Source organism: Electrophorus electricus, chromosome 26 (assembly GCF_013358815.1).
Source record: "Electrophorus electricus isolate fEleEle1 chromosome 26, fEleEle1.pri, whole genome shotgun sequence".
Classification (NCBI taxonomy): domain Eukaryota; kingdom Metazoa; phylum Chordata; class Actinopteri; order Gymnotiformes; family Gymnotidae; genus Electrophorus; species Electrophorus electricus.
Window position 1 is genome coordinate 1,734,981 of NC_049560.1, and position 11,832 is coordinate 1,746,812.

An 11,832-nucleotide genomic window follows, 5' to 3' on the forward strand; every position below is an offset into this window, starting at 1 on the left:
AAAACAGAAGGAGAAGCGAGGTCGGATAACAGTAGACGTGCCACCTCTAGAAGAACCGCGCCTCTCGGCAAAGGAGCTAAGACGCCTCCATCTGATGCATTCTTCTAGAACCTTCTTTTGCAACAAGGCGCCGACCTAGTTTTCATCCGCCAGCTGTATTTTCTTGTTGGCCTGACTGTGTCAGTACAGTAAAACCATTCAGCCTCAAGTCTCCTCATTCAATTCACAGCAACCTGAAAGGAATCCTGAGAGCACAAATTGTTTTTTATTTTTGCTTCCATCCTCCTCTGCTTAGATAAAGAGGTTTAGGGCACTTAGCAACCTGGGTCGAGTGGTTAAGAACACTCGGGGAGCCATGCCACCATGTGGGCCCCGCGTGCCATACAGATGCTGAATGCGTGGGGTGGAGGTGGGGTGGGGGGAGTGTTTTTATTGGGGTGGGGTGGGGGGGTTGATGCACAGCTGGAAAAAAAGAGCAGTCCAACTGCACCCCCAGTTCTGGCCGTGCGCATGCAGACGAAGCCTCAGCGGACCCTGAGTGAATCTAGCCCTCGCTGGATGCTAATCCGTCTCACAAAGGTGCTTAGTGGTGTGTGCCCAGCTTAGAAGCGAGCTGGAAGATAATATTTACATCACAACTGAGTGCCGGGGGCAAGCAACGGCGGGTGAAATCAATGAATTTACTGTACCAGCCGTAACCCTAGCAGCGGACGCTCTCGTTCGCTCGCTCACTCTCTCTCTCTCTCTCCGGGTGCGTTGTGCTATGCAGTGTTACCCCTCGGCGAGATGTGGCCCCCGCAGATGGACCACCTAACAAAGCAACAAAGGAGGCTCATCAGGTTCGGCGACCCGGGAGTTCCGCAGATTTAGCATGTCAGGCATTTAATGGCTCCTTTCTTAACCTCCGTTTCCCGCTCTTCGCTCGGGATATGCCAACCGGGCGGGTTAGGCAGCGGTGGGAGAGGAGGAGCCATCGGCGTGGCTCGGGCCGCACTGCGGACGGCACTGCAGGTGCTCAGAGCGCTCGGCTGAACTCACTCTGCTTCACAGGCCTCAGCGGGTGAGGGCGTCGGGGGCACGGGGCGGGCCGGGCTAGGCCGGGCCAGGCGCAGCCAGAGGGGGCCACGCAGGTCTGGGGTTAATGAACTCCTGGAGCCAGGAAAACTGCAATACACTCGTCCTCAAGCTAGGGCCTTGGACAGGAACTCCATAAAAATGTCTCTTTTAATAAACAATGTGTGTGTGACAGAAATCAGGAGGCGAAAATGTTTCAGCGTAGTAAAATGTTTTCCCCACTGCTGTATTTCTAAGACGTCCAATTAACGGTGTGGTTAAGGAGGGAGCTGTGTTGACTCATTCCACCTCCCCACCTGAGTATCTCTGGCGTTGATGCAAAAATAACCTGTCTGTGTTCCCAGAGCTAGTGGGGAGAGAGGAAGCCTCAATGATTCAATTTTTCTGCTCGATTAGTCCCACATGTATCAGCAATTTGGTTTGAGTTTACTTTGATGTACTAGTAGGTTAACGATCTTGATTATTGCCCTTCAAGCTAAAAGCACAGTGCCAGAGCTGAATTTTACAAGGTGATTTGAATATTCAAAGGAGTCGAGGAGCCAAATCTAAACATAATTTTTGCGTGTTCTGAACGCAGAGGCAACAAATTTAGGCGGGAAAAACGAAGGTCATGAGAGAACTGACTGAAATTTTTGTCATAAAAAAAAAATAAATCAGACTGGCATTTAAAAACTACAGTACAATAAATCTTTCAGTAACATAAGCTGGCTGTATCATGGCCACAGCAGAGTAAACAAACACCGCATTCTCAGATTCTTAGGGACCCAGGCACTCGGGGGTCCTGAAATGCCGGCCGCCAAACGCTTCGGCTACTCGCAATGCAAATCAGCGAGCGGAGAGAGGGCCGCTCCAGCCGGGTGCCCCGTGGAAGCCGTGCGGCTCTGCTTTCACCGCGTTATCAATCACTTTTTTGTTCCTTTGTCGCTTTTCGAGGGGGCTAATTCCAGCGCTGAAACTCTATAGCTGCCGCCGTGCCCGTTAAGGGTCAGAGAGCTAGCCAGGTCTGTAGCTCTTGAGGTCAAGCTGGCTCAGAAGGTTTCTACACACTCACACACACGTCCAGAGTCAAGGCCAAGCACACACACGCACACACAAACACAGCCTCCTGGGATGCTCATAGGTCTCCACTATATGATAAATGGCCAAATGACTGTTGTGGTTCCTCCACTGTATCACCCACCCTTAAGATGTCTATTTTCTAGGGAGCTACAGTAAAAAATGTAATTTAGTTTTTGTGCGGGCACAGATAAAGACAGACAGATGAATGGATCACTGTAATCATTTTTTAATACATTTTCCAATAGCCCCACATGGGAAAGCTAAATACTGCCATCTAGAGTTACCCAACCCATCAAAATAGAGCAGAGTGAGTTGTATAGATTAATCACAACCAGAGAAATCAAATAGAGGCGCTTAAACGTGCGAAGGGGAACTAAAACGTGCAGGAAAGTAAATTGGATAATATGGCGCACACTGCATTATTCATGATTACACAGTGATAAATTCCAAGTTTAAAAAAAAAAAGTTTTGGGAAAAAAAAAGCCAATTTGAAAATTCTGTTTCATGTATGAATTCTCAGTGCTCAAAAGGCATGTATAACCAAATTCATGGAACCTTCAAAAAAAGTATGAAAATTATAGTGGGAGGGACATGGTCTACAAAATTTTTCTTATGGTACTTCGACATTGGTGCCACCTTCTCATGATCTTGTAAATAACAAAAGGTTTTTACATACATGTTCCAAATAAATGCCACTTTATATGTGATAAAATGAAGTTGTTTAAAAACCAAGCAAACTAACAGCAAAATTAAGAAAGGCTCTTTTGTGTACGAGCTAATGAGCTTTGTATTTGTGAGCCACATGAAGAGCCGATGGGGCTCTGTCTGCGATTGCCCTCTTAATTCAGATCGCTTACACTCACTCGTCCTGCACTGGAAGAAAGAGGTGAGCTCTGGCTTGCGTCGCCTGTGAAGGAAATGACGACCGAACTCATCTTGAAGCAATCGAGGTTGGAACGGTGGGCGGGTAAAGGGAGGAGAAGAAGAGAGGGAGAGAGGGTGAGGAGAAGAGAGATAGAGAGGTACTCCAGTCACTGGGTAGTCAACACCCCAACAAATGTTTCCTTCTCACGGCTGTTTCAGCGGTTGCCAATCAACCCCCCCCCCCATCATATACGCACACCACCACCCCACACACATATACACTTACTCAACTGCCCATCTCTCAAAAGGTGGTGATTAGGCCACAACTCCTAGTAAGCAACCCCTAATGACAGCGTCTCTTCTGCTGGGCACCACACTGGCAGCACATGGCGCCCTACGCGTACTTGGCGGGAACACAGCCTCTGCCGGTGGCAGCCCGACATAGGCAGGGGCCGGCCGCCCCGCTGCCTGGTTCTTTGTTCTCCCTCAGAAGTCGCACGTTGGCCAGGGGGCGGGAGGGCCGTGCACTGGCCTCTATCAGGGCTGCATTTCTGAGTGTGTTCCTGCAGACAGGGCTGGGCGGAGACGCGGCACAGCAACACTCTCCTGTTGCTCTCCGAGATCAGCTCTCCCAGCAGCCCTGCACTACAGCTCTAATTACTCCACTGGCTGAAGAAAGACTGCTTTCTTATGTTTTGTTTTGTTTTGGTTTTTTTTTCATTCAAGCAGCTGGATTTGTGTATGTTCCCCTACGTGTGTGTGTGTGTGTGTGTGTGTGTGTGTGTGTGTGTGTGTCTGTGTGTGTGTGTGTGTAGAATCCACAAACAAGAAGTAAGCCAGGTTTTAATGAGGCCGAACCCAGTGAGAGGTCTGATGCCCCTGTGTAGCGAGCCTGTGAGAGCCACCAAGCGAAATTCATAACCATAATAAATACCTTCCCGGTCAGAGTCCATGTTCACGGACCCAGGGCCACTCACTCAGTGGGCTGCTAGTCGGAGCACACGCTTTATCTAGGTCCCGCCCCTCCTCTTTCTCGCAGTCTATCTCTTCCTGTCTCTGTATCTCCGTGTGTGCCCTGAATATCTCCCTCTCCTCTTGCCCTTGCATTTCTCGTCATGCCAGCTTAACGGCTCTAGTGTGACCAGCTTCGGCAAAAGCTGGAAAGAATGCAGGAAGAAACAGAGAGGGAGCAATAGAGGAAGAAAGAGAGAGAGAGAGAGAGAGAGAGAGGAAGAGAGTGAGGGAGAGGGTGAGAGAGGAAGAGAGAGAGGGAGAGAGAGAGAGGAAGAGAGTGAGGGAGAGGGTGAGAGAGGAAGAGAGAGAGAGAGAGAGAGAGGAAGAGAGTGAGGGAGAGGGTGAGAGAGGAAGAGAGAGAGAGAGAGAGAGAGGAAGAGAGTGAGGGAGAGGGTGAGAGAGGAAGAGAGAGAGGGAGAGGGTGAGAGAGGAAGAGAGACGGAGAGGGTGAGAGAGGTAGAGAGCAGGAGTGAGAGTGGGAGAGAGAAAGCGTGAGAGGGAGAGGGGGAGAGACTGAAAAGTAAGAAAGAGAGAGAGAGAGAGAGAGAGAGAGAGAGTGAGAGGGCCCAGGGTGCAATGATATCAGTGTTGCACCACAGCATTTGACTAATGGGTGTTTGTGTCCCTCCGGACTCCTCCTGACCTATGGAGGGGGCCATCCTTCCTAGCAACCTGGACCACGGAATCAGCAGCTCTGATATTAGCATACCAACAGCGCACAGCCACAAAGCGCCAAACAACGGCGGCTGACCGCATCGAGCGCAGATCGGTGGCGATGTGTGGGCAAACGAGTGAAAGTGAGGTGGCTCGAGTTACGGCGGTCTGTGTGCCCCCCCGCCCGTGTAAATGGCCCAAATGTTTTGAATGTCAAAGGGAGGTAGCAAGCAGTGTTGAAAACCTGGGGAATTAAGATAAGGATCGCAACAAAAACCGCCTTTCGCTCAGCACGCCACAATGGTGTCTGTCTGACGAGCCCAAGCCTTGGAGTGCGCACTGCTGTTCTGCTCTCCCTAGACATGTGAAGAAGAAAGGAGCACTGAGAATGATTTTAGCAGGTGTGTGCTTGAACATGCTGGTGCAAATATTACAGCATATTTTAAATAGCACTCACTAGCCTGATTTAGTTTTTTTCCCTTTTTTGCCTCAGTTCATTTGATGTTTTGTAGTAGTTAATTGTGTGGCAGAGTACACTATACAGCCACCAGATAATGTTGTGTCTGATGTGTGTGTGTGTGTGTGTGTGTGTTTGTGTGGGGGTTTTTTTTGCCTTAGAACAGTAGCATTTACTATGGAGAAGTGCAGCTGATTATATTGTCAAAATATAAATAAATAAACAAACAGAAAAAGAATTACAATATAATTACAGAATGTGAGGTGCAAAACAGCCTTCTTTAAATTACACCAGTGAAAGAAGGAGAAAGAAAATTAAACAAGATATCATCTACCTTTCACGCACGTGTACATCTGAAATTGATTTGGGGCAAAGTTTTATTCCCTTGTTAGGATGAGGGACGCTGAGCGTTGCTCCATAGATTGAGGCTGGGCAGAAAAGGCTTGGCTAACAGCATTAGACGCTGAGGTCTGCGGCTCATCACAGAGACAGGCTAACCTACGTTGACACAAATATGGCAACCCAAAACTCTAGAATGTAAGTCATTTAGGCTTTATGTTTTTAGAGACAATTGCAATGTTAAAATTTCATAAAAATAGCTGTAGAAATAAATGTTAAAATAGCATGTAGAAATATATATATTTTTTAGAATAAATTATTTACTTTTAATGTTTAACTAATGCTTCTTTATACATTATTTTGGATAATTTTCTTTTTGCCAAGATTCTGTCTACATGTTAATGATATTTTACCTCAATAATTCTAATCATTATTATTATTTATATTATTATTGTTTGAATTCTTGAATTCCAGCTACTTCTCAAGTCAGGTCAAAAAATTAAAGTTATTTATTTATTTATTTTGAGTATTCATTTCATTTCATTTATTTATGTATTTGTATATTTATTCATTTATTTATTTACTTGTATTTGTGTATGCATATATAAATATATGCATGTATGTATAAAAAACTAAACAAATAAAACCTAGAAATAAATGTGAAAGTTTCAATGGCTAAAGATTCTGCTTTAAATTATCTAAATACACATATAAATGTAAATATAAAATTAAGTTTAAATATAAAAATACTGAACATAAAAAAATGTCGTTTTCTCAAAGTTGCATTCAGTCTATGCTGTCTCTACTGAAACTAAGTTTGGAAATGTCTCTTGACTAATCACTCGAAATCGGAAATAAATGTTCGTTGCCGTAAATGTAGCGTGAAAGAGAAACAGCTTTTTTTCCCCCTCTGTGCGGAACTTGCAGGGATGTTAATTGATGGGAGTTTGTGGTGAGCTGCTAGTAGCACCGAGGGATCATTAGCGCTGAAGTGTAACAACTGCATCTACCACTGTTTGCATTCTTTCCCAATTCACTGAGGCTCTAGGACATGCACAGAGGCGGCCCAGGAGTCGCCAGAGATCACCGCTGTCATTCAGCAGTGCGCACGTCTGAACCCAGGTACTGCCGTGACGACTGCGCCTCAAGGAAACAAAAAAACCTGACGGGAAAAGTCCCTATCCATTTAAACTTTCAAGCGTTTTGAAAGAAAAAGATTTACTCTGAGGGTTTACGCAACAGCAAAAACAAATAATTATCTCAGGCTTTTCACATCCTAGAGTCAACTAGCAGGGGGGGTGTGTCAGTGATGGTGGAAGGAGTGAAAAAGCCAAGCACTTTGGGTTAAAGGATTTAGGTCATGCTTTAACTGGCTGACATCACAGTGGGAGAGACTGAAAACCTGACATGGAACATTCTGGAACAAGTACGCCATAATTTATACCCAGGACCCCCACCCCCCCCAGCCATCCACACAAAAAGAAAGTGTTTCAGTAACAGTGGGCCCCAGCCATCACTGAACCTGAAGCCCTGACCCACATTATCCTGTCAGTCTCTGAGAACGTGAGCGAGTGAGAAGCAGACTGGATCTTAGTGTAACTGAAATCAGCCACATGTTTACATGATCAGTCAAACCCGAGAACGATGTGGTATCCACTTGACTATCGCAACTGCCATACAAGTAATGAGGTTTTTCCAACATGAAAGACACCAGACGGCTTTTTTATCGCTCCCTTCAAATCATCGATGTCCACATACCTGACACACATGCTACACCCTTATTGCCTAAATCTCCACAATTCCAAGAATTACACACTCTCAACGGGTGGCCCACAAAGGCGTTTCCTATTAAGCCACTACTACCAGTAAAAGCCCAGGAGAACAGTAGCTGGCCAAGTCAAACATTAATGTTTTGTAAGTGTGCACTTTAAGGCCAGAGCAAATGTCAGCTCGGAGTCGGTTCCCTGTTCTCTCTATTCAGTTTGACAATAGCTATAAAATTACTGTTATTTTAGTAACTCCAATATGACCACAAACAAAGGTCAGAACCAAAAAAGAGATCCCTTTTCAAGAATATTGACTTTCTTTAATAAATGAGTAATAAAATCTATTTTTTCCAGATTTAGTCAGGTAACTCTCCTGGGAGCTGAAATCACCGCAGTAGAGCAAAGAGGAATGAAGAGGAGGAGGAGGATGAGGAGGGTGTGGGCACAGCCATACCTCCAGCAGCCATGGCTTCAGCTTGCGGTCCAGGATGATGTCAAAGCCCAGGACCTCGAAGCAGACGCTGTCGCTCCCTGGTGGCTGTCCCGGGCGGCACATGCGGTAGGCATGCAGGACGTGAGGCTCAGCCACGATCAGCGTCTTCACCACCAGCTCCTGCCGCGAGCACAAACAACCACAATCTCCAATTCAGCGCCAGCAGCTGACCTTCCAATGCGACTCGCCACCGAAATTTGCTCAGCCATCCACCATGGCCCGACCCAGCATCTCTGGAAGGGTAAGTCCTCCATGTCCTGCACATAGAGCACTTTCAGTGCAGGGCCGGGGGGCGGGGGAGGCTCAGCTACGGGGCCACTGATTAATAGAGCGGCATTAGCTCCCGTGTTGCCTAATGGGACGTGGTCTGCTTAATGTGTCAGGAAGGCGAGGCGGAGGGGCGAGGCAGGGGCCAGAGAGCTGGCCCCGGGGCGCCGGACGCTCTTATCACAGCCCAGGCAGGCTGGGGCGCCGCTGGAGGCCACAGAGCGGTGATCCTAACAGCTTAGCGTGCTCCACACTGGCAGGTACTGAGAGGCAGTCCAGGACGCAAGCCATGTACATAGAGTAGTTATTTGAGAGCCTGTGTGTGTGTGTGTGTGTGTGTGTCTGCGCTTGTCCCCCATGGAAATAAATGGGTGCGTTTATACAGGCCGGGGTCAAGCTTCAGATTAACAAGTCTTTAACAGTGAGGAATGCAGCCTGACCTGCTTTAACATTTCATCTTGAGCAGAACATATAAGCAGCAGTTTATCACATCCTCAGCCTCAAGCAGGATGAAAGCAGGCAGAGCGAGCATGAGCCACGGGGGAAATGATGTAACGAGTCTGATGTTTACAGACGGGAGGAGAAGTAAATAAACTGAGATCACCGAGCTCAGCCACCGTCAGGCCGGCCAGCAACCGGACCAAAACATTGTAGAGGAGGAAGGGAAGAGAGGAGAGGGGAGGGGTAGAGGTGACGACACGAAACGGGATCCTTCCGAGCAGGAGACGGGATGGAAGATGGGGAGGGGCAGGGGTCGGAGCGGAAAGCAGCCGTGGGGTGGGGGTTGGGGGACTGGGGGGGTCGTCGGGTGAGTGAAAGGGGATGTCGCCGTGGCGACTGTGGTGGAAAGCAGGCAAGCGCCGCCCGTTCTCTGTAATGGAGAGGAGTGTCAGAGAGGTGGAGGACGGTGAAATGACAGAGACAGGCCGAGGCCTCCTCTTAACGCGAAGAATGGCGCGCGGAGACGTTATGGCGAGGAAGGCGAACGTCTGCTGAGGGATGAGCTGGTAAAATGCACGAGCGCGGGACAAAAATAGAGACGGTGACAGATGGGGGGAGCAGGGGGTTTGGGAAGAATGACAGCTCAAACTGTAGCCTGAACTGAAAACACAGACCAGGAAAGTTGCCTTCTGGTAAAGAGAAGTAAAGCATAGCTAAGGCATCAGGCTAAAGGTGTCAAGAACACATGGGCACTTTATTTGACACAGTGAAACACAGATGGACACGTCTTGGTAATAGATTAGTTAGATACCCATAATGCATAAATGTATTCTAAGACATAGGCAGCACAGCCAAAACTGACTAAGCATGTGAAACATATGCATGGATAGCTAGACAATTTGAAACATTCAAATGCACTGTAAGCCACCCTTTTCTGTGAACTATTATATATGTTACATGGTGAAGAAATTCCCTCTCGTATTTCAGTTTGTTTAAATGCAGGAGACTTACAGAAACATCTCCCCAGAATTTGGCGACGTCGTAGTCATTACTACGTAGGAACTCGGTGAACCAGCTTATGGATCGCTTGCTGCCTTTGTCCACTGTCTCATCCCGCTCGAAGTTCTCATTGTGTTTGTTCACGGAGTAATTGGTCAGGTGCATGTACAGCTGATTCTAACAGAATGATGAGAAAGAGCGCCATCTTAAGCAGAAGCCATCTACATCAATCACAAATCCAAACCATTAACCATCTGCGATGTATAATAAAAACAAAGTGATTCTGTATATTAACAGCGAACGAGGCTTCAACACTTTAATTGCATGTCTGTAATCACACTTAATAACACTCTGGTAATTTAGCCAGATGATCGCTGTCAGAGGCTTTTTTTGATCATCCGCGAATCTTTACAAAACCAGCGTGTAAATCAGTCTGAGACACGTAACAGGCTTGCAGTAGCTATGATGATGGGAGTACAGGCTGCTTGATTTCCTCTCAGTGTTCCTCACCAGGTTGGCCTCGCTGGGGGTGTGGTACTTCTCCGTGCCCATCCGCACCAAGCCGTCGTTGTAGAGGAAGACCCTCAGGGGATCACAGGAGGTGACGAGGATGTAAATCCGCAGGTCGAACTTGTAGCCCTCCATGAGGAAGGGCTTGTCCAAATACTCCTGCACGATGAAGTGGTCTTGCGCTGGGAGCTTCTCGCAATTCCGAATCAACGATATTCTGGGGTGAGGGGGATTCAAAAGGGTAACCAACAAGAAAAGTGCTACATACATATTTAAGAAGCTGTTACAGTGTTGGTATTGAATATGAATGTCTGGGCTACAACAGAAAGCCTGGGGTTTATTAAGTTGACGGCCTCTGTTGCTGGTCTACAGACCATGACTAGGCCCAGGTTAATAAGACCAGACGTTTTGGTCCATTTCAATCCCTGCAAGCATTTATTTGCTTTGGGGTGCTTGTCGCCGGCACTCAGACGTTATGGTACACAGACGACGGTGTCATTCGCCAATGGACGAGTACATGGAGAGGTGAACTGGTGGGTGTTTGCAAACAGAGAGCCTTAGAAAAACCTCTCCAGACAGTAAAATATACTGCCATCAGCCAAAGTTAGCTTAATTGGTTATGTGCTTTTCCTACTCTGGTTTACATGAGCCTGAAATGTTTAGCGAGGCTATAACTTTCGGGTTCGCAGGCACTGTGGCACTCACCAGACGGGAAGAAAGCATTGTGAGTTACAGTTCATTTGTTCTGGGACCTATTAGAGCCAGCCACGTCACCCCTGCTGTGCTGCGCCTTCGACTGATACATCAAAAGTGGTCATGCTCGTCTTTTGTTAACGTAATTAAAAGCAAATGCCTTAAATTAGACAATATGGAAGCGATTAATAAACTAATTGAAGTAAACACAATACCACAGTTCTCTTTGTGCAGGGAAAGAAATGTTAGACCCAATTCTGCCTGCTCTGAGAAAACAAAATCTGTATATTAGTGCCCATTAAACTGGCCAAATCAGGGGAAAAAAAGAATCACATGGTTTCCATTATATATAGAGTACCGAGTATTGTTTTATACCAAGAAAATTTTGTTTTCAGCGTTTTCTCACATGCCCTGAGAAAAAAAATACTTATTACATTTAAAAATAAATTCAAAATGAATAAATATAGCAAATATAGCAATAACATTCAAAGAACCAGTAGAAATTATGCTTTGCTAAAATGCTGCACATCATGTTCAAAAGTTGAAATAAATAAATGATTACATTTTGAAAGACCCTTGTATTGTATTGTTTTAAGACTGTAAATAGCCACCTAAAACGTTTGCCATCGGTGTTAGTTTTCATTTGGGCAAACTGATTAGTTTGATGCCTCTCAATGACGCATTCTACGACATACGTAGCACAACCATAACAGTGCTGATTTGAAAGCGTTGATATATAAACAACAATAGCTCAACAGTCAGTGCCAGAAACCCTGAGCAGCACCTCCATGCTACTGACCGCTTATCCCGACCACAATGACGCATTGCTCTTGACTGTATATTTGGCATTCTGCAGCCTGTCTCCACTCCCCTGAGCTGCACTACATCCGGACGGGGCTGGAGTTGTTTGCGGCTGTGGCAGCGAATCATATGACATGATTGATGAGCTCTGATGGCGGGTAATCAAAACCCACTTTGGCCGACTGGTTAATTTGGCACCAGTGGGGATCTCTCCTTCAAGCCTCCGACTCTCGCTCTCTTTCTCTCCCTCTCTTTCTCTCAACATGCCTAAGCTCAGACACAAACAATAAGTTCATTTAGTTTCCCGACTGGAAAATAAATTACAGAGGAAGATATAACTTCATTTCCCACGTCATGCTGCGCGTTTTCAAATTTAATCTCCCGCCTCTGAATGGACGAAT

The 11,832-nt window shown here is 46.6% G+C and overlaps 1 protein-coding gene across 1 annotated transcript in view; it reads right to left on the reverse strand.

The window, feature by feature from the left end:
- Positions 1 to 11,832, reverse strand: part of ttll7 (tubulin tyrosine ligase-like family, member 7) — a 45,990-nt gene that overhangs the window by 21,799 nt on the left and 12,359 nt on the right. The window contains 3 exon segments of the mRNA XM_035523320.1: positions 7,682 to 7,840; positions 9,440 to 9,604; positions 9,938 to 10,154. Of these exon segments, the coding sequence (XP_035379213.1) occupies positions 7,682 to 7,840; positions 9,440 to 9,604; positions 9,938 to 10,154 (541 nt within the window).